At 39.3% G+C, this 24,075-nt stretch overlaps 1 protein-coding gene and 1 long non-coding RNA gene across 2 annotated transcripts in view; one reads left to right on the plus strand and one right to left on the minus strand.

Moving 5' to 3' along the window:
* LOC142102423 (uncharacterized) overlaps window positions 1-14,972 on the minus strand; it is an 83,179-nt gene extending 68,207 nt beyond the window's left edge. Inside the window, exon 1 of the long non-coding RNA XR_012679263.1 lies at window positions 14,730-14,972. This is a non-coding gene — a long non-coding RNA (uncharacterized LOC142102423). The remainder of the gene's footprint in view (window positions 1-14,729) is intronic.
* Window positions 14,973-15,083: 111 nt separating this feature from the next.
* SLITRK2 (SLIT and NTRK like family member 2) lies at window positions 15,084-18,405 on the plus strand. Its single transcript, XM_075187322.1, has 2 exons — window positions 15,084-15,218; window positions 15,418-18,405. Exon 2 carries the CDS (start codon window positions 15,461-15,463, stop codon window positions 18,002-18,004), a length of 2,544 nt encoding a protein of 847 aa, XP_075043423.1. The 5' UTR covers window positions 15,084-15,218; window positions 15,418-15,460; the 3' UTR covers window positions 18,005-18,405.
* Window positions 18,406-24,075: the final 5,670 nt, after the last annotated feature.

Raw genomic sequence — 24,075 nt, forward strand, 5'->3', positions numbered from 1 at the left:
ATGTTTAGGGGAGAAGCTGCTGCTTCTAATGTAAATTATTGTGTGATAATTTAATATAGGTTAACCCATAAAATAAAAAGAAGACAAAGAAAGCGCAGCACAACCCCCCAAACTTAACATACAACACATTCTGTTAACTTTAAAAATATTATTTTAATTTACTAATCATAAAAATCCACTTAAAAGACAAATAAACAATAAAATACATAAATGCAATGAAAGAAATACACAAAAGAACCCAACATTAGTCTTCAAAAATAAATTTGTTCATTCTGGAACTCCATAATTTAGCATGAATAAAAAGTGAATATGTCATCACATCGCCAGGTGGAGCTAATCATTATTTCAGGTGAAATATTGCCGACAGCAGTTAAACCAATAAAAAAGCAGATTATTGTGAGACCAAAATAGAGGAAATACAGACTTACCCTAAACACGGCTGATGTTAGTTGCGACTGGAGAACAAGTTGGCTGTGGAATTCTAGTCACTTAAAATGGCCACACTGGGATTGCCAGTTTAAAGAGGGCAATGGCAGTAGCTGCCGCATCTATAATCTAATCTAACAGTTTGCTCTAGGATTAGGGTTACAATTAGGGGTTGGCTATGGCACTACCCATCGCATCTATAATCTAATCTAACAGTTAGCTCTAGGGTTAGGGTTACAATTAGGGGTTGGCTATGGCACTACCCGCCGCATCTATAATCTAATCTAACAGTTAGCTCTAGGGTTAGAGTTACAATTAGGGTTAGGATCAGCGGTTCCACATTAAAGAACGTCAGCTGTGTTTAGGGTAAGTCTGTATTTTCTCTATGTCGGTCCCATAGTAATGTCCTTTTTTTTTTTATTGGTTCAACTGCTGTCTACAATATTTCAGCCGGAAAAACGTACCCCACCCCAGCCAGGCATTTGAATATTTGAAAACAGCATTTAAACAGCAGCTCTGGTGAGATACAGCAGCATCTGTATAATTAACAATTGCCAAAGAAAAAAAATAAACTTTATTCATTCAAATAAGTTTAAGTTGAGTTAAATAATAACATTTCACAGTATCTAAATTTTAAATATTCTGCATTTTCCCCCTCTATAATCTAAGGTGAGGGTTACGATAAGGGTTTAGGTAAGGGTTACATTTAGAATAAGGGTTACATTATAGAGGTGGCGGGACCTGGCATTGCCGCTTTAAAACCGAAAATCTCACTCTCGCCATTTTAATTGACGTCCTTTGCAACTGCCGAGATTTTCTGCATTCGGAATGTGTAGGTGGCGTATCAGTGATGTTGTGGGTCTTTTTCATGGTAAGTCTTGATTTCCTGCATATCGGGATTATTCTAATTGGCATTCTTTTGTCGCGATTGCAATTGTGGGCATTGTGGAAATCATAAAAACGTACCCCACCTGTTCAAGCTGGTATACACACGGTTGAACTTGTTTGATTTTCTCAAATTTAGCTTGATTCCTGAGAACTTTTAAATCTTTGTAGGGATTAGATGGACCAATTAGAGAAACTATACATGGCTGGTTTGAGCATCTGTACCTGCGCCTCCCTCTCATTGGCAACCTTTGATGCATATGAAATAATGTATAACTCCCTGTCTAATGTATCATTCCTTTCCTTGAGGGCTCCTAAATAACACTCCTCACCCAGGAAAGATAAGCTTGTTATATCTGCTAAATAGTTATAAAGACAGTATATAGTATGCTGACGATAGCTGTTCTTCAAGAACATAGATACAGGGTTACTGATTTAACATAGGAATCTCCAAAAGGTGCTAGAAAGAAAAATATTTCAAACATACTTTAGCCCAATCCCTTCTAGAATATAAAGTACTCTAGTAGCATGTACTAATCTTCATTATCTGTCGCATTTAAAGTACCAAATAAATATCTTAAGATATATCACTCACTATATAGTTAAAATTAGGGCTGGAATGATGCTCATAGCAAATGTTTTTGCCTAATACACAAAGCATCTCAGCATTGCACACCCCATGATCCCCAATTTATCTGCATTCCTGTGCGCTCACAACCCAAATTCTTCTTATCATCTCTCAAGCAGTTTGCCTCCTCCACCAAAGACTACAATTAGTTAATCCCAACAATGGCCCCTCACAGTCACACTCTACATTTTCCTTTATCATTTGTCAAATTGTATCTCCCCTTGCTCATATTTGCAATTCGCTCCACATACTCTATATGTCTTTTCAATTTGCAGCTTCCCTCTGAGAACACAGATATAAAAAAGATAATGCCATTTATATGAAGCAGTCCTACTGTCTAGCAGGACCTGATTAAGGGAACGTTAGTGCTCATCGACATAATATTTGTCCAGAAATTAATATTGCTAAAAACATTAGTGAACACACATACAGCATGGTCGCAATGCAATTTGTACTGTTTTAATTGACGGACTCTTCAATCTAAAAACAAATGTACTTTAGGAACCAGTGGCCTGATTCATTAAGGATCTTAACTTGAGAAACTTCTTATTTCAGTCTCCTGGACAAAACCATGTTACAATGCAAGGGGTGCAAATTAGTATTCTGTTTTGCACATAAGTTAAATACTGACTGTTTTTTCATGTAGCACACAAATATCAACTTTAAATTTCAGAGTACAAATAAGCTATCGAGTATTTGTGTGCTACATGAAAAAACAGTCAGTATTTAACTTATGTGCAAAACAGAATACTAATTTGCACCCCTTGCATTGTAACATGGTTTTATCCGGGAGACTGAAATAAGAAGTTTCTCAAGTTAAGATCCTTAATGAATCAGACCACAGATTACTATAAAATAATGCAAGATAGTATGAAATTGTGAAAGAAAAAAATGAATTTGACCATCTTTTATTACTGGTTCCAACTGTGACTACATGGGTTCCCCCTGATACGATGCCACCACCAGAAAGAGGCTGGTGGCGCTTTCTCTAGGTTTCTTAAATATCGCTATGTGTACGATTAAAACATTTTTGCACGTCTTTTATTTTTCATGATTTAATGTTTACTAATTATTTTAAGTGCAACTGTTGAAATGCGGCCTTCCATATGGACTGGTTAGTTTGCTATTTTTTCAAGCTATTGCATGATATGGAGAAAGGGGGTGTTGGACACTCAGGATAAGCTTCCACATCAACAGAAGATCAGTGTTCCCCATATCCTTTCATGCTCTGAAAAAAATGTAAGGTGTTAAACTAGGGAGGACTTATTGGACCAGTACTATCATTGGCAATGTACCCCTTTCTGAGAACAATAGGATTATATGGCCTACAGCCAGGGCCGGACTGGGACTAAAAATCAGCCCTGGCATTTAAAGCACACAGGCCCACGTGTTGTGGGCTCCATGCACTATATTGTTGCACACTGATGCTGGCGCAGTACAACATGATGTAGTATGAGTGTGTGTGTGGGGGGGGGGTATTTATTTCTCCTAATGACCCTCAACATTACATTATTAGCACCCCAATTACATCAATAAACACCATGACAATACATTATTAGTACCCAAATTACAGCAATAAATAACCCCCCACACACACTCATACTACATCAATCACCCCCACATTACAGCAACCGGCATCACCCCCCACATTACAGCATCCAGCATCACCCCCCACATTACAGCGTACAGCATCACCCCCCACATTACAGCGTCCAGCATCACCCCCCACATTATAGCAATACCCTCTCCTACTTATTAGCAATACTAAGCACCAAACACACTACAACATTGCCACCAGCACGCCACCCCATACTACAGCAATACCACCAATTATACAGACGCCACTGTAGGAAACAATGTTTTGCTTTTTTCAAATCTCCCACAAAATAGCAACAACGAACAGAGTACTTACACACATATAGGTAACAGGTTCCCTATTCCCTCAATTAAATAGTAATGGCAGAATTTTCATGAATCATTCCACATGAAATAAAACTAACATATATCTAAAAAAAACATAACTATTGAATGATCAATTGAACCCACACGGCCGCATTAAAAGTATTTCCATCTACAGCAAAATGTCACAGAAAAATATTTTTGTTTTACTACAGTAATTGGATATGCGTCTTTTCTATTCATTTTAAATAACACAGTATATAAATTAAGGGGGATAGAGGAGGTGGGTGAGAAATAATTGGATGTGATCCATCAGTTTGATTAGATAGGAAACATCTAGATTATTTACCTGGAGGCGTCTACCCCCTTGACTTACAGGCAGGGCTGACAAGAGGAATTTTGGGCCCCGATACAGCAACTTCTTTGGGCTCCCGTCATATTCAACAATGAGAGACTTGCCTTTGGCAGAAGTTCATATGATGCCACACCGTAGTGTGCCCAGTTCATATTATGCCACATCGTAGTGCCCCACGGTCATATTATGCCACATAGTATTACCCTCAATACATATTCGGTCATGCAGAAGTGCCCACAAATCATATTATGGCATAGTAGTGCCCCCAAATCATTAGTAAAGCTCAGATAAAAACTCATTCACAAATAAAAATTGGTACAGCATATCAGATACTGAGTGTGAGTCTCCCAAGAGCAGCTTAATACATAATTTACAATGCAAACAAAAATAGATATATTGACACAATTACAGATAAAATTTATGACAAGCAATGTTTTTTCCTCTTAATTAAAAATCTCTGTACAGATAAATATGCAAAAAACTTTACAGCGCAATAATGAGCAATACATAGTGTTAAACATTATTGGATACGCTGTAGTGTCCCCAGTTCAAGAAAGGATGGTTAAAAACATATTGCACACGAGAAAATATATGAACTTACCTGATTATGGCATCCTGTGTTCTGTTCCTAGTAAGCGCGCTGGGCGAGGAGGGATCAGCAGCTGTCAGCTCACACAGGCAGTCGGGAGCAGGAATAGAGGGCAGTGGTCGAAGCAGAAATTTAGGAGTGGGGGTATAGAAAATATAGGTGAATGGAGTATGAAGGCTTGTTTTTTTTTGTTTTTTTAACGCTTGTCCCCTCTGTGCATTTCCATTCTTCATTACTACTTGTGTTTTATGATGGCTGCATCCCTGACATTCCCATTATTAAGATGTCTCTCCCTTTACACTTTCTTTTACCTATGCCCCTGCACCATCTTTTCCTTTGTCCCTCTCACTTAACCCCCTGCACCACCTTCTCCGCTGACTCTCACACATCTTCCTGTACCACCTACTCCCCTGGCTCTCTCACACATCTTCCTGCACCCTCTACCCCCCGGCTCTCTCACTCCTCTTCCTGCACCCCCTACCACCCTGGCTCTCTCACCCCCTCTCCCAGAACCCCCTTCCCCTTTGGCTCTCTCACCCCCTCTCCCAGCACCCCCTGGCTCTCACCCCCTTTCCCAGCACCCTCTTTGGCTCTCTCACCTCCTTTCCCAGCACCCCCTTCGGCTCTCTCACCCCCTCTCCCAGCACCCCCTGGCTCTCACCCCCTTTCCCTGCACCCCCTTCCGCTCTCTCATCCCCTTTCCCAGCACTCCCTTCCGCTCTCTCACCCCCTCTCCTAGCACCCCCTGGCTCTCACCCCCTTTGGCTCTCTTACCTCCTTTCCCAGCACCCCCTTTGGCTCTCTCACCCCCTCTCCCAGCACCCCCTGGCTCTCATCCCCTTTCCCAGCACCCCCTTCAGCTCTCTCACCCCCTCTCCCAGCACCATCTTCGGCTCTCTCACCCCCTCTCCCAGCACCCCCTGGCTCTCACCCCCTTTCCCAGCACACCCTTCCGCTCTCTCACCCCCTTTTCCAGCACCCCCTTCCGCTCTCTCACCCCCTTTCCCAGCACCCCCTTTGGCTCTCTCACCCCCTTTCCCAGCACCCCCTGGCTCTCACCCCCTTTGGCTCTCTCACCCCCTCTCCCAGCACCCCCTGGCTCTCACCCACTCTCCTAGCACCCCTTGGCTCTCACCCCCTTTCCCAGCACCCCCTGGCTCTCACCCCCGCGACCCCCCCCCCGAAAATTGCGGCACCCCCGCGACCACCCCCCGAAAATCGCGGCACCCCCGCGACCCCCCCTCCGAAAATCGCGGGCACCCCCCGAAAATCGCGGCACCCCCGCGACCCCCCCCCCCTCCGAAAATCGCGGGCACCCCCCGAAAATCGCGGCACCCCCCCCTCTTCAGTAAAAAAAAAAGCAAATTAGAAAAAAAAGACAGGAAACTCACCAGTGTAACTGGCTGCACAGCATAACGGGGAAGGGAGCTGGGGAGCGCGCAGCAGAGGTGGCTGGTTCCTGGAACCACCAGCCACCAAGAAGACAGGGGGAGTTGGGCCGGCCCATATAGCCATCGGCCCTTCTGGCATTTGCCAGAAGTGCCAGATGGCCAGTCCGGCCCTGCCTACAGCCCAGTCATTAATCAGACATGTTGGAGTCATACAACTGGGGGGGGGGGGGAATGAGATTGCTGTTAAACTCTGCTGTCCTCAAATTACTTTTCCTTTTTTCATTGGTCAGGGTACCACCAGCTCCTCCCTGTGGGTGTGTGACAGCATGGAAAAATGAGGGAACTCAAAACAGAGCAAGGGGCTATCAGTAGGGGGATGTCTGACTGACTGGTCAAGATTACGGTCCTGGTTGGATAAATGATAGCCTTTCATAAGAATCTCTAATAAATGCTAGAATTAATCTGGCTTAAATATACTTGCCTAGGTGTTAATATATGAACACACATTGAATATAAACATGCTAGATAAGGACCATGGCAAGCCCACCCCCCTTAGTATAACCACTGTTCTATATGATAAGTGAGTCTTGGGGGCTGGGATCTTGAATAAATAAAATAATTGAAAGCAATGTTATAAAGGTATAAAACAAATCTGTACGTATATGTACGTATATGTGATCCATTTGTTGTTTTTCCAAACAAAATTTTTACAAACTCAAAGTTTGCTTAAGCTGCACTACCACCTAAAGTGTCCCCTAGAAAGAACCCCAGGATTTCCAACATTCTATTTACAGGCTTGGACCAAAACCATGGGGGAAAGGGGGTTCACAAGTCACAAGTCACAATACATATGTAAACACATATATGTTATTTCTGACAAAACTGTCTTTGTGCTGTAGGGCAGGGGAAAACTCAGGATTTGCAAAGGGGGGTTTCCACACCACGCCGCCAGTGGGCGTGACCAGCATGCGTGGGAGCGTAGCTATAATTTTTGAGAGTGCTTGGCTGCTCTTCAACTCTCCCTATCCCCATAATAAACATGGGCAATGCTGCGTGTACTACTGTTAGGTGCATGCAGCTCTCTCTTTTCAAGCAGAGCCGTGCGAAGCGAGGGCATGGTCCAGCCACCTCAATTATAAAGTGGCTCAGGCTTGGAGGGGGGTTTCAAAGAACTAGGAAACCTCCCCTTGGTTAACTTATGTAGGGGGTATCCCTCTTGTCATTAAATTATTAGATTACATCCACTCCAAACAGTGATGCATCACATGATCTTCATGACAAGTGATAATATGCAATCACATAAAAATCCTTATATAATCAATTTCATTTTAGAAGGCCATTTACAAGTATGGGGTATGTTTACTATAGTGAGGTTCTGCAAAACTGCACATTTGTTTTACATTTTTTATGCAAGGTTTAAAAAAAACGAGTTACTAAAGACCAAAATGCGCATAACGTATCATGTTTGTAAACCACACGGTTTGAATCCACCATCTTGATTTTTTGGCAGGTTTAAAAACTATGCAATTTATGAAAAACCACATAAAAAATGACAAGGTTTTTCTAGACGTGGTTCTTGGCAAGATAAGAAATTGCTCCTGCTTGGCTGGCCGGCTATCAATGGCTCGTCAGACCTTAATTTATTTCATGTCAGATGCTCCTCCCGAGCATGGCATCCAATACATATATTTATTTTTTCCATTTACAAATGGATTATATCAAATCAGGACAAGATGAAAGATGTGAGATAAGTATTTTGAGAATTTATTGCAAGCGTATGCTTTTTTTTTTTTTTTTTTTTTATTGTGGTCAAAACCATACTTGCCAACATTCTAAAGTTGGCTTTCGGGAGCCTGCCGGGGGAGGTGGGCATGATGGGGGCGGGGCTCCAAAATTTGCATAATTTTAGACCCGCCCCGTGACGTAATGACGCAAACGCACCATTTTACAGCAGGGGGCGGGGCCAAACGCCGCAATTCCCAGTGAATCACAGCAATTTGGACCTAATTCTGCCCACTTCCTTGTGAAGTGGGCAGAATTGCGGGAGATAGCCACACTTTCCCGGGAGTCCGTTAGACTCACGCGAAATGCGGGAGTCTCCCGGACATTCCGGGAGAGTTGGCAAGTATGGTCAAAATAATTATTATGCGGACATTCACTCATTATAAGGGCACTATTATTTTCAATAATATGAAATGGGGCACTATCTGGAACTAGGGAGCTGTGAGCCCTGATGCAGGGAGGCGGGGAGGAGGAAACTGGGGACCTCCGACCCTCTGCATCTGCCATGCAGCGAGCCCCATTATCTCCATGGGCCCCGGTGCACGGCTTCTGCTGCACCAATGGTAGTTCCACCACTGGACACCACTATTTTCAATTATATGAGTGGGGATTCTACTATTTTCATTAAGATGAACGGAGGCACTACTAGTTTCATTAACATGAATAAGGGCAATAATAGTTTAATTAACTGTACTGCTATTATATTCATATTTCCCAAAATGGTACACACCATGAGGAGTATCAGGAGGGGCCCAGTGTTATTCATCATTGGGCCGGTCTACTGTTAAATGTGGGCCCTGATAATCCCCGTCCCCCCCATGCTTACTAGCACTAGCCTTTAAGTTAATGTATTGTAAAACTGAATGTTTCCCAACTGGCTTTAACTTGTAGTTTTGCCTAAATCACTTGTTGTGGTTTAGTGTTTTTCAATGTGCATGTGGTTTGATTTTTCAACCTTCAAGCAGCAAAATGGTAAATTTTGCAGTTTGGAGCTGAAAATTATATCTGATAGGTGGCGGTTTGAAAATCATTAAAAAAAACTTTGTTAAAGTGATAACCTATAATTTACCCCAGATACTGTTCCATATTTGCACTAGGCAGACTGTGAATGGCTAAATCAAATATGTGTTACTGTCATACTTATCTACTTTTGACAGGCACCCTCCAGGAGAGGGGTGTGAAGGATGGGCAGAAGGGGCGGGTTTCGCGACTCAAAACATTTTAGCCCTGCCCCCCCAGTGATGTATGCCTGTTTGGGGTCTTTTTACAGTGGTAAAGACCCAAGGCAGGCATTTCGTCTATGGGGGCGGGGCCAAAATGACGCAAATCGCGACGGGCCGTCCCCTTCCGCCCATACACTCCTCTATGCCGGCAGATGCGGGAGAATTGTCAGCTCTCCCGGGATTCCGGGAGACTTACCCAGAATTCATGAGTCTCCCGGACATTCCGAGAGAGATGGCATGTATGGTTACTGTATGCATGAATATGCACCTTGATTTCACCTCAATTCCTGAGCACTATATGGCTTTTGCTATACCAAATACCCCCTAATTGTGAGTTTTAAAAATCCCCCTTGGTGATGCAAATAGTTATAACTTAATAAGACATTAATAGAGGCTGGAAATAGCACATCTATAATTAACAAACAAGATAAATAAAAAAATATATACATTTTACCCATAATTAAGCCACATACAAAAAAATTTATATTGTGGGTCATGCGTGTGTATCCAACCAAATATCGGGACTTTAATATGCTGATCAAGTGGTGACCAGACACCATACACGTCGCCAGTACAAATTAAATCATGTCAGAACAATGTCTATGTGGTATTTATTTAAATTACTTATTTTGCTAAAATTTGTTAACCATATTGATACAGGAGCAACCATGGGAAGGGTTATTGAACAGGAAAACATGAGCTTTTGGGGTGCACAATTAAAAATTAGGGGCATCACAAAGTCTAAATAGAGTACTTTGAATTATATAGTGCTAGTGATTACTGAGAGATTGTCAAGGTGAATCAAGCGATATTCATTCACAATCTGCCGTCTCAGTAAACCGTGATGAGCTCAGCTGGGCAGTATTCAGCTAACACACTGTGTATAACTGCTTAGTAACGTTGTTTCTGTAAAGGATCTGTATGATGTTATGCCCCTGTATAAAGACAAGTACAGGTGGTCAATGAATTACACGCTAGCAACAACACATGACAGTAGCAGTTATTACCTGGAAATAAACCCTAGAGGCACTGGTTAGAAATGAAAAAGTAAAACAATATGATGTGCTAAGAGAAAAGTAAAAATAAAACAAAAAACATATATGCTATTGTAGCAATACATTTTGTTTTAGGTACATACATTTTGGAGTGCTGCAGTTTAATCTTTACTGTGGTAAGCAATGCCTAAGTGATAGTGGGAGGGAAAATTGCATGTTATTGCTTTAAAGTAGGGATGTTCATTGACCCCCATGTTTCAGTTTTGGTTTTGGACCTGTATTAACTTTGTGTTTTGGTTTTGGTTTTGGCAAAACCGCCCTCACATGTTTTGATTATGGTTTTGGATCTCTATTTTTTTAAAATAAAAAAAAAAATGCTAAAATCACATAATTGGGCTCTTTTTTTGTTCCTACATTATTATTAACCTCAATAACATTCATTTCCAGTTTTTGTCAAGTGACAATAACGCTGCTACCCCTCGTTTTTCTGTATGAGCAATGGCACTGAGCAATGTCACTGGAGACTGGAGAGTGACAAGAACACTGCTACCCCTGTTTCTGTATGTGCAATGGCACTGAGCAATGTCACTGGAGACTGGAGAGTGACAAGAACACTGCTACCCCTGTTTCTGTGTGAGCAATGAAGCTGGATATCTTGGGGAGAGAGGTACTTATGGAATCCAACAACGCACCAATGGCGTTTTGCCTCGATCCGGATCCGAGGAACCAGGAAAATAAAGAGCCGAGTCTGCCGAGTACTCGGATTAGCAATGTTCGGGGGGTTCGGTTTTCGGAAAACCAAGCCTGAGCATCTCTACTTTAAAGAACCACCGATTCCTTGATTGAAGGTAATGCATATAGTTCACCGTTACCCTGATATCCCTCTAAAGCACTTTTGAAAAATAGAAGTTTGAAAATAGCTGTTTCTCTCCATTATAGATAGCTGTAATGTCCATCTGATGCAGATTAAAAAGTTGAGGCTGCATTGATATGTTCCAGACTCCAGCTTGTGGAAAAGCCAAAAACACCTGGGCCAAAGTCAACAGGAGTGCAGAGGTGGCACATTGGGACATAAAATGTTGTGCTGCTTAGTACCATGGTCACTGTAGCACCCTAAAAAATGCTGTTGGGCAAACTAGTGGGGGGGGGGGGGGGCATGGTGAGGCCAGAGTGAACAAGGAGGAATCCTAAATTGTGGGAGTAGAAGGAATAATCTGTGGGTTTGCTAGTACCCTTATGAAGAAATAGTTTCATTATATTTTCATTATATTTCCAGTCAGCTGGCTATCATTCATTAGCACTATATATATATATATAGAGAGAGAGAGAGAGAGAGAGAGAGAGAGAGAGAGGAGTGAGAAAGAGGGAAAGAGAGATACAAGGGTCTGTTAAAACACATACAGTATGTGCTCTATTTTCGTTATTTTCCAAATCAAAATACACATGTACATATGTGTATAGAATGGAAAAACCTTATCCACTGTTTTGTACTTACCACAAATAGCAATAGTAAATATAAACATGAATCTGTTATATTCATAGAGGGAGTTCGGGTCAATTTTGGGGCAGAGTTTATTTTGAACAGCTTTTTTTTCAAATGTTGGGAAGTATGCAAGATACTGAGTGGCTATGTACAAACGCATCACAAATCCTTCTTTGTCTGACCACAAGCAAAAACCTACTGCCAAAAAGTGAAAAACAAGACCCAGCTCCTCTCCTGTGGCAATGTACTGTATATTCCTTTTCTTTCTACTGTTTCTATGCACCCTCCTGCAAAAGTTGACATTACTGGAATAAAAGGTAACACTAACACTATAAACACAGCTTCTACACAGTCCTCTATGCTACCAACACTGTGCACTATACCAAGCAGATAACAATACCAATATTTGGGCTTTTAGCGATTGACAAATTTTGGGTATTTTGATTCGCCGTTCAAAAAATTTGCACATTAAACTTTTTTTTAGTTAACAAAAACATGTGCACCAAAAATTAAAAATTCTGATGGGCTGGATGTAAGAATTTACTGAGATTCACTAATCTCAAAAATGCAAGACCAGAGGACTACATGAGAGAATGACGATATAAAGGTAAGGGAAGGAGCATAGGTTTGTGGATCATGGACATCACTAGCCGGACCATTGATGGGTATCAGTGATTGAAAATAAAGGAGTACTGTTTGAGTGGTTGTGCTTTGCGAAAACAGACAAGAGCTCTCGGTTAAAGAAAAAGAAAAGCACTCTAAGATTTCCCTTCTTACAAGCAGCTGAAGCTTGGCGACTGAGTGTAGCTTCCTGTGATTCAATAGCAACATTCTCTGACAGGGACTCACAGAATCAATGAGTGGGCTGTGGTCTGTAGCACACAAATCTGCCTGAATCCTAATGCAGTATATAAGACATAAAACTTCAGTGTGCACCTATGCAGCTATAAGACAAAGTGTGTAACACCAGCTGGTATGACAGAGATAGACCACACATTGCTACATCCTACTCCCTTACACACTAAATTACAATTAGTGGGTGGATGGCCAAGAACAAATCTAATTCTGGTGGGGATCACATTTCCAACTTTCCCTTCTCTCTTGTCTGCTACTGAATGCTTGGTACAATATGTGCATCAGCGATATGCAGAGAAGGCATTGGAGCCGTCAAAATTTGTTAGCTCTATTAAACACTGTGCTATGAGATTTTCTTCTAATATCTAAGTAAAACAATGTGTGTGTATGCCTGGAATTGTAGACATGACACATAGGCCCAGGGCTATGGTGGCAGATTTACAAGGGTGATACTCTTTCTACATTTATTTTCTATTTCTGTAATATTACATTTGACCATAAACTCAATTACCGCTGCATTAGATCCATGTCTTTATCTTATACAGATGGGTTTGCAGTGGGGGTCAGAACCAAGAAAGACAGCAGCAGAAAGGGGAGAATGGGACAACATACAAAAGTGACCTAAGCGTGCCCAAAATATAAATCTGCCTTTGCATGTATGTTCTTGTACACCCGATAAAGTAATTCCACACAAAGGCAGGACTTATGTTACTACAGTTTTTTTTTACAAGCTTTATTGCTAATGCCAAAACACCCCTGCAAATGCCATCCTGTATTTCTCTCCACCACCCACAGTGCATCCGGCCAGGAAACAATCAGTTCACTGATCTCCACTTTATGTGAAAGCAGTTGAGAGAGAGAGCCCAGAGTTAACTCCCAGGCAATGCTACTCTGATGCAGCAAGGGTTTGTGCATTGGCGCCAACATCAAGAAAACCTGCATTCTTTGGCTCTCTTATAAATAATGCTTTCTTTCATCATCTCTAAGACAACCTTTACTGTCTGCACTTATTCTTGATGTTGGAAGTCTTGATATTCTTTCTGCTTTTAAATAGGCATGTACACTGCTTACTGTATATGCATCTTTATTAGTTAATGTTTTATATACTACTGTGCTATACCTATTCCACCCATCACCTACTTGATCTTTTGACCAATAATAACAATTAAATGTAAAAATAAATAAACTGTAAACATTTCTTTAGATGCAGCAACACCACTAAAAGTCAGGGGCAAACGGAGGATTGTCGGGGCTGCTGCGCATGCCGCGGCTGCTGTATAGGACAGTGCAGCTATAGCGGCCACTTAGTTAGCGCAGGGGGGGGGGTTCTGGAGACTCAGAAACCCCCCCTGCGTGCGCCACTGAAAGTCTCCTGCTTTTCAGCAATCAGTGAGTCCCTTGCAAACCTTCTACTTCTCTCTAGCAATCAAGGGGTTACTGAGCTTTCTAATAAAGTCAGTGTGTCTCAGAGTACATAGGGTTACTAAGTGAGCATCAACCAGTCAGTCTACAGCAAGCCACAGATTTATGAATCTTCACCAATAAGAGATAATGAGCTTGTAGTCACAAATAGGTTAATAGAGACACCACTGACACCCCACTGAGTAATTGCTGTAATAATGATCCAAATATTCTACAGTCCAACACACAGATGATTTTTTTTATATGGTCCACAAATAATTACATCTAGACTAAAGGACCTAACTCAGAATTCCTCCCAGTAGTCCCATTAGGGGACAAAATCGTGTTTGAGGATGAAAAGCTGTCCATCAAATCCTGTCTTATTCCTACCCCTTCTCATTACAAGTTGCTAAAGGTCACTTGGGCATCCAGAGCCCAGCACATGAGACTGGGAATACAGAGGCATTTAACTCCTTTATGACCACACTTCAGCGCACAAATACCAGGAATGCATCAAGAGACTTATTTCTCAACAGTTAAAAATATCTGACAGTGTTGGAGATGGCAAGCTGATGTCCACATTTTATAGTCAACACACAACCAGTTAAATGTAATCAGTTATGCAAATTAGTTTCAGTAGGTCAAGCATACACAGTAATTAATACAGACATGCATATCAGTCCTCATTACTAAGATTTTCAATGCATATGCTGCACAGATGTACATACCAGACATGCCAGAACAGGTGACACACTTACACAAGAATCATTCATATGCATCTGAGGATAACCAAACAAATAAAATAAAATAAACTTACAGCATTTTCCTCAATATAGTGCAGCTTATAACTGATGCTCTGGAGAGGGAGGGAGGGGTCTCTGCGCAGATACTGTCCTCTTCAGACAGACAGCATCCAAGGATCACAATGAGTTTCACACTCCCTTTCCTATAATGAAAGGGACAGATCACATTTGAGCTTTGCAAGAGAGTACAATAGACAGGCACAACGTGTTTGCAGTGCTCCCCCAGCAACAAATTTCCAGAGCGTGACGTCATCCCCTCTCGGTCCGAGGGAGCCTGCAGAGCAGAATCCTCTACAGAAACCCCACTCAAAGAAAGCAGAGGAGGGAAGGCAGCCACGGCAGCAACTACTCCCAGTCACCACCGACTCACATTTAGAGAACTTCTACCCACATCTCCCCAGAGATTATGCATGGGGACAAATGAGATGAACTGGAGCAGTATGCTTTGATATGCAACCTGCATAGGACCTGCAAGGGAGAAAAGCCTCATGCTTTCCTGATGTGTAAGTACACAGTTAATATTTCTCTATGGCTTCTGAGATTATGCTGGGGATCACTACAGATCTCTTTGGGATCAGGGGCACGGGAGCTTGCAATTAAATATACAGGTAACAGGATATTTCAAGCATCCTTTGTACATATTGAAATGTGTTTATTGCAAATGTATTATCATTTTTTTTTTCTTTCTATTTTATCTTGAAGGTTTTAACATAGGCACCAGATCTTGGATCTGTGGAATATAAAGATGCTGAACAGCATTTTGTTGCTGAGTGTTATATCAGTGACTGCGATCTTAAAGATAGAGAGTCGTAAAACTGCCAAAGATATATGCAAGATCCGCTGTTTGTGTGAGGAAAAGGAGAATGTGTTAAATATCAATTGTGAAAATAAAGGTTTCACTAGCGTCAGTTTGCTGCTGCCTCCGCAGTCCAGGATTTACCAGCTTTTCCTTAATGGCAACTTACTGAGCAGACTGTACCCAAATGAGTTTGTCAATTACTCCAATGCAGTGACTTTACATTTGGGCAACAACGAGCTTCAAGAAATAAGAACTGGAGCTTTTAATGGTCTTAAGACACTGAAAAGATTGCATCTAAATAATAACAAATTAGAAGTCTTAAGAGAAGAAACTTTCCAGGGCCTTGAGAGTCTTGAATATCTGCAAGCAGATTACAATTTTATCAGTGCTATTGAAGCTGGTGCTTTCAGCAAGCTGAATAAATTAAAAGTCTTGATTCTTAATGACAATCTTCTGTTGTCTCTCCCGAACAACGTTTTTCGTTTTGTACTTTTAACTCATTTGGATCTGAGAGGCAATAGACTTAAAATGCTGCCCTTTGCTGGTGTCCTTGAACACATTGGAGGGATAATGGAGATTCAGCTGGAGGAGAATCCTTGGAATTGTACTTGTGATTTGATTCCACTGAAAGCCTGGTTAGATACTATCACGGTATTTGTGGGAGAGATTGTCTGTGAAACCCCCTTTAGACTGCATGGGAAAGATGTCACTCAGCTTACCAGGCAAGATCTGTGTCCCAGGAAAAGTGCTAGTGACACAAATCAGAGATCTGTACACCCAGCATTTCCAGACACCCGTATACAACGGATGCCTCCAACTTATAATCCTGCAATAAACCCAACGAGAGCCCCTAAGGCCAGCAGGCCTCCCAAAACCAGAAACAGACCCACTCCGAGAGTAACAGTGTCCAAAGACAGGCAGATTTTTGGGCCTATAATGGTATATCAGACCAAATCTCCAGTTCCTGTAAGTTGTCCTGAAAGTTGTGTCTGTCCCTCACAGGCCTCTGACAGTGGCTTAAATGTTAATTGCCAAGAAAGAAAAATTAGCAACATTTCTGATCTTCAACCTAAACCCACCAATCCAAGGAAGCTGTATCTAACAGGTAACTATTTACAAATTGTATATAAAACTGATCTCCTGGAGTTTAATTCACTGGATTTGTTACACTTAGGAAATAATAGAATTGCAATTATACAGGAAGGTGCCTTTTCAAACCTCACAAGCTTACGCAGACTTTATCTTAATGGCAACTATCTCGAGATATTATATCAGTCCATGTTTGATGGCTTATATAGTTTGCAATACCTTTATTTAGAGTATAACGTCATTAAGGACATTTCTACACATACATTTGATGCTCTGAGCAACCTTCAGCTTTTGTTCCTAAACAACAATTTACTGAGGTCATTACCAGATAATGTATTTGGAGGCACTGCCCTTACTAGGCTAAATTTAAGGAACAATCATTTCTCATATCTGCCTGTAAAAGGGGTTCTTGATCAGCTCACAGCCTTTATACAAATAGATCTTCAGGAGAACCCTTGGGATTGCACATGTGATATTTTAGGTCTCAAGAACTGGATAGAGCAATCGAGCTCCACTGTGGTTGTTCAGGAAGTAACATGTGAATCACCTCAGAAACATGCTGGAGAGCATTTAAGGATTTTGTCTAAGGATGCAATTTGTCCAGAGAGTGAACATTTTGCTGATGCCACAGTGTTATCTTTCAATCACAAACCAAACACACAGCATCCCTCTAATGCATCACCAAGTCCTTACCCAGAACTGCACACTGAGGTCCCACTCTCAGTGCTTATTTTGGGATTACTGGTAGTTTTCATCCTGTCCGTCTGCTTTGGGGCAGGACTGTTTGTCTTTGTACTGAAAAGACGAAAAGGGGTACAGAGTGTTCCAAGCAGCAGTGCAAACAATTTAGATCTCAGTTCTTTCCAACTGCAGTATGGGTCATATGATCCCAATTCTAATGATAAAACTGAGGCTCATGTGTATAATTACATCCCTCCACCTGTTGGACAAATGTGCCAGAACCCAATCTACATGCAGAAAGAAGGAGATCCTGTTGCCTATTACAGAAACCTACAAGAGTTTAGTTACAGTAAACTGGACCACAAAAAGGAGGACCCATCAGCTTATACAATAAGCACAACTGAACTGCTGAATAAGTCCTCCACCACAGCAGAGCCAGAACTTCTGTACCAGAACATTGCAGAAAGGGTAAAGGAACTGCCCAGCGGAGGCGTCGTTCATTATAACTTTTGCACCTTGCCCAAAAGGCAGCTCATGCCTGCGTATGAAACGAGGCGTCAGAACCAGGACAGGATAAATAAAACTGTTTTATACGGCACTCCCAGAAAATACTTTGCAGAACAATCTAAACAAGAGCATCTTCTCCTTCAAGGAAAAATGCAATCAGAGCCAGATTACCTTGAGGTTTTGGAAAAGCAAACTGCAATAAGTCAGCTGTAGGCAACATTTCTCAAAACATTGCTTCAAGCTTGTTGTTTATATGGAATGTCAGAAGCAATTGTGCATACACTGTATGCCTTTTTTAAGCTACACAGGTACAGATGCATTGTGTTACCATTGACTTTGGGGGCAATGCATCTTCTTTCTCTGCTATTCTTTTCTTTAAATTATTTCTATATTTTACTTATAGGAACAGACTACTTTAAATGAATGTTTGCTTTTTTTATTACTATTGCTTTGTTTTTGTTTTGTTTGTTTTTTTTTCCTTTTTACATGTTAAGTAAGAGTGATATTAATCTAATGTTCTAAACAGTACGTAGAAGATCTCCAAAGATCTAAGCAAACTGAACTTTTTTTTATGTAAATACCATGTTACTGTTATAAATCAATTACCAACTGCTGCCACTGGGCGTCACTTTTTTGAGTTAAAGTGCCTTTGCACTTTAAATAACCTAAATGTTGCTTTTAGCTTTTATACCATGGATATATTTTGATGTGCAGTATTTCAGAAAAAAATATATATATATTATATATCCCCTTAAGTAAGAGAGATCTCTTTTTGTATTTCACATTGCATTGGTATAAAATGCCCTTAATTTTTGACTTTACAGTACAAGTCATTAAAATGTTTGTTAAAACTGTAAATCTACAGCATTTCTCTCCTTTAAGATTTCATTCAAGATGTAAATTTCAAGCAAAGACTGCTAGAAAAGTAGAAATGAAATGCTTCCTCAGAAGGAATATATATATATATATATATATATATATATATATATATATATATATATATATATAATTTAGTGTCATTGCTTAGTTTTTTCCATTTCTAATGATAATAATGCTTATTGTTTTAAAACTATTTTCCTAATTAAAAAAAAGAGTTCCACAACCGATCATATTTTTGTGTATCAATGCTCAGATAGATATTCTTTGCACTGTACCACTTGAAATATGCTTTATTTATAAGTACTATAGTATTACTACATGCAGTACATGTATGTTTTAGATACAATAATGACTCAATTAGAATGATCAAAGTGCAATATCTACATACTAAATAGTCAGTAAACATTTCTTAGGCAGGCATAATTGTGTGAATTAAACAACTAGTCATTATTTAAAACAAAAACAGTTTTGTTTTTGTCTATTGTAAATCCTTATGCAACTGGGATGGTGATCTGCATATAAATGAGGCAAAGCTTTTCAAATCTTTACTAAAGCAATTGATGGAGTCTGAAAGAAGTGCACTGTTTCCCTTTTCATAAATAGGTTACACCACATAATAATCCGTTATTATCATGCAGAGATTGAAGTGGGCACTGCTGACTGTGTTTAAGCATTTCTATAAATTGTAACATATTAGAAGTAACTCTGAGGATGTGCATTTAGCAGTGTTTAATTACCATCTTAATCTAATCCAAACTTTGAAGACCAGGAGAAGACAGATCTATATTTAAGTAATGGGATATTCTGTTATATTCTGTTATAAGATATATTTCTGTTAACCAGTCTGCCAGTGTGAGTCTGTAACAAATGTAAGTTGAACCATACTCGGTAATCAAAAATTAGCAATGATGGATTTGATAATATAAAACACTTTCTATTATTTAGTTGGCAATTCCCAATGTAGCCTTTGAAACAGGATTGTAAGACATACTGTATGAGATGACAAGGGAGTGGTGGAAAGGCTTATAAAATCTTTGTGCAATATTTGGGTTGCTTAAAAAGATTTAGATCATTGCTGAATAACTGACCTGCTAGGTGCAATGAAATTTGGGAATAATTGCATTGTTTAACAGCGAATCAAACCAAGTTTATTAAATAAGCATCAAATCATTTTAGCTTTTTTTTTTGTCATATTACTTTATATACTACATTTTGCATTAGTTAAGAAAGCAAATGTTTATTACAGTTTACCTAATTTATAGTGTGGTTACTATGTGAAAATTAGATGTTTGCTTTTTAGCAAATGGAATTCATTGTAATGCCCATAATAGATTTTACTCGTATAAAGAAGATACAGGTATTCCTGATAGTATATTGAGCAGCATTGAGCTGGCCTGGGTTTTATACAGACATGTGCCCCTGATACATACAGTATTCATTGGTAAGCACTTGGCCTAATGTGCTGAGTGCGGTACGTTATTACTCCTGGCACACACACACTTAGATGCCTTCTCTTTTCATTCACCTGTGTAGTACTCTCTTAATGTCCTTCATAATTCACATGAGGAATAAATTACCTTCATCTATTTATATATTTAAAGGGCTTTTCTGCTTAAATTTAAAAAAAAATCCTTTTTCATGAAACCCCCACCCCCCAGTGTTTTTTTAACTTATCCGTTCCAATCCAGTGATTCAGTAATGATTGTCTAACATTCAGCTACTATATGTCTCTCAGATCTACACATACAGCTTGCATGGTAAAGAATTTATGGTGTCTGCATTTCCCTGCTGCACACATGCAGCTCTAATTACACAAAGCACAATTCAATGTATAAGTTATTACAGTAAACCCTTGCAGTATATACAGTATAGTTTACATTTGATTGACTGTCCTGGGCTACAGTGGCTTTGTACTGTTTGTTTGATGCACCTTTTAATATACACTAAACCATCTGAAATTAGAAATGATAAAAACTGGACTGATTACAAAAAAAGATTCATCCTGCAGGGTTGCACTGAGCAGGATATTCACAATGCTGTACAGTAACTTGTGTGCTCCCAGAGTACTCTGCTTGTGGTGCTCATTGAAATTAGACCCTTTGCATGCTTCAAATAATGGAATCCGGCGTGCTCCACACAAAAAAATAAAATAAAATCAATTGGTCAATCCTGGGTTGCATCCTTGCAATAGTTTTTATATTCTACAGTATAGTGCAATATAAAGGGGAAAAAAATATTTTAATTCATAACAATCAAATAACATACTTTTATATAAAATAATCTATAGTCATAGTAAAATAATTTCCCAAATAATTGGCGCTAATATAATAAAAAACATTGTATTCAAAAAGCAATGAATTGTACATGTGATATCCAACAAAAATCATATCTCATGATTGTAATAAAATAATCCAACAAGATTGTGATAAAATAATAGGAGCAAAGTGCCATTATGATTGTGCCTTGATAATTATATTAAATATTCAACAAATATTCTGCCTTCAACTCAAAAGTATGCAATTTTATATCCCATATGTAAAGAATAATATCTGAAAACTGATAGTGAACATTCAAAACGTGTGTAGCATAATTATAAATCACATTTCAATGTCGTTAGAATGTCTATTTTGTTATCCCAATTTAGTGATATACAGTAGATAGTGCCAGTAAACAATGCATGAACCCCATTCATTGATAGCATAGTAGATATCACTGAATATTCTCCACACTATAGTGCGCCATCTTCAGGGTCCACCAGAGAATACACATACACCTTCTCATGCTTTACATAATTTAGCATTTAATTAGTGTAGTCACCAAAAATCAGTACTGGAAGTATGGGTGTATACGGTGGTATGCCATAGCTTCACTACTCCTTCTGCCTTCACATGACACTGTCAACTTCATTCACTTACATTCTCATTACATTTTTCATACCGCCACTTCTAAATTTCCACTTCGACCACTGACAAAAACAATATCTAACAATTATTAGATTTACCTGGGTTCGATTCTGACCAGGTTAATATCTGAAAGGAATTTGTATGTTCTCCTCATCCTTGTGTTATTTTTCTCATGGTGCTCTGACAGTCCAAATAAAATAGTGCTAAATTGGCTTCTGATTAAGTTTACCGTAGTATGTGTGTGTTTGTATGTCTGTGTAAGGGAAATAAGATTATAAGCGCCATCAGGACAATGACAGATGTGAATGAAAAACAGTATGGATTTGATTTTGATTTAGGAGCAAAGAAAAGGAGCAAATTTGCACCTTGGTAAAACCATGTTGCATTAGAGGGGGAGGTAAATTTAAAATGTAGGGATAGATTTATAGCTGGGATGCGGCATGTCATGGATCAACTTTAATTTAAGTGTAAAAATAACGGTGGTAGTGGTGTTATCGGCACCACCAATGCCGACAGAGTTTAGAACTACAAAATAACCTCAAAACCAATAATAACGGCAAGACAATAATATGGATTTACCATATAGCAGGCACTTATTGTGTCCGGCAGGTTTAATGATGTACAAATGGAAAATGTGACTGTCGTCCATATCTACATAAAGAAATGATGTCATTTCTAATAGACACAGTGCAAATGGCACTTTAAAAGCGACAATGGCCGTACTCGCTGCCTGGATTACATTATACAGATGGTGGGGCCGGCCATTGCCGCTTTAAAAGCGCTATTTGCACTGTGTCTATTAGAAATTACATCATTTCGTTATGTAGCTATGGGTGACAGTCACATTTTTCATTTGTACATCATTAAACCTGCCGGACATAAATAAGTGCCTGCTATATGGTAAGTCCATATTGTCATCTTCCGCTAATATTGCTTTCGGGGTTATTTTGTAGTTCCACTCTGTGTCAGCATTGGTGGTGCCGTTAATTCATACCACACCCAAACGGCCCGTATTTTCCTTCCGTGCAAAAAAATAAGTCAATTTGTACCACTTACATTGTATCATAGTTTGTCCAGGTGCAAAGTTTCTCCTTTTCTCTGCTTTGCTCCTAACTCAAAATCAGGCCCTGTACAATGCTACATAATATGTTGATGCAATATAAATAAGGGTTAAAATAATAATAATAATCTACTAGCTAGGTAGAAGCATTTTGTAAAATGTTTGCAGAAGGAAAATAATCTATATTTTACATTTAATCCCCATATTTTGCTCCCCACAAAAACCTGTTAATTGGGGCTGCCTCCGTTTGGCCTCATTATTGGTATGCTCATGGATTACAGCTACACTTTAACATGGAAAAAAAGAGAAGGAAACAAACAAACAACAAATCTATCAAAACTTTAGATTTTTTTAAACCATCACTGCTGTTTGCTCCAGCCTTAAAAAAAATACCTAGTTGTTATTGCTTCCAAAGACATTATCTGTATAGGAATCTCCTGCCAGTATTTCTCGTTTTTTATACATATTTTTGTACCAGTTTTAACATATAAGATTATAATTGAAGAAAAATATATAGTTACAGAAGAGTAAAATAAATACAACCACTGCATAGCATATAAAAGCAATTAGAGAGGAAAGTTATTAAAAAGAACTAATTAAACACATTCTTAAGCATAAAAGCTAATTGCAACAAACTCTAATGAGGAAAGAAGAGAGAGCACAGAGAAAAATCTGCAAAACAAGTGTCATAGTTGAAGCTGTCCTTTCAATATTTACACTTATCGTAAATTAATGCAGGGTTGTAACAGTGAACAATACTATACATTGCAGTGAAAATGTAATTTTATTAAATGATTTATTTACCAATAAACCTTAATTAAATGATTATGTTGCTTTTTGAAATGATAAAATATTGACACTGGAGGAGAAACAATTGTTGTTATTTAATTCTTTTTTACATCATTTATTGCTCTCTGTGTTGATGTGAGTTGTACAAATTTTGTAATGAAAATGGGTATTTTGCTTAGTTCATGAACATGTATGTGTAGCATGTTTGTTTACATGCACAAAACATTATTATTATTATTATTATTATTAATAATATTATTAATATTTTTATTATTGGCTTAAAATGGCTACAAGCTGAAAACACCACTGGTCAACTTTTCGAAAAAACCAAAGACATACCGATATGCACAAATAAAGAAGAAATGCAATGCCCTTCAATATGAATTGAATAACTTTTTATTGTTGTATAAAACCTGCAACACTCCACACCTGTATAACTAACTGTTTATCGAGCATGCAGATAACTTGTGGCTTGCGGTTGAGTGCAAACGGGAAGATTATATTGGGACTTAGAGTTCCATAACAGCTGAAAATGTTGAGGTTGTATACGGTGTGTTGCAACATTAAAACATTTGTAAGTACATATCAGAGTGTCTTGCATTTCTTCATTTCTTGTGCATATCAGAGTGCCTTGAATTTATTTGTTACTTGTG

This window comes from Mixophyes fleayi, chromosome 9 (assembly GCF_038048845.1).
Source record: "Mixophyes fleayi isolate aMixFle1 chromosome 9, aMixFle1.hap1, whole genome shotgun sequence".
In the NCBI taxonomy this organism is placed as follows: Eukaryota; Metazoa; Chordata; class Amphibia; order Anura; family Limnodynastidae; genus Mixophyes; species Mixophyes fleayi.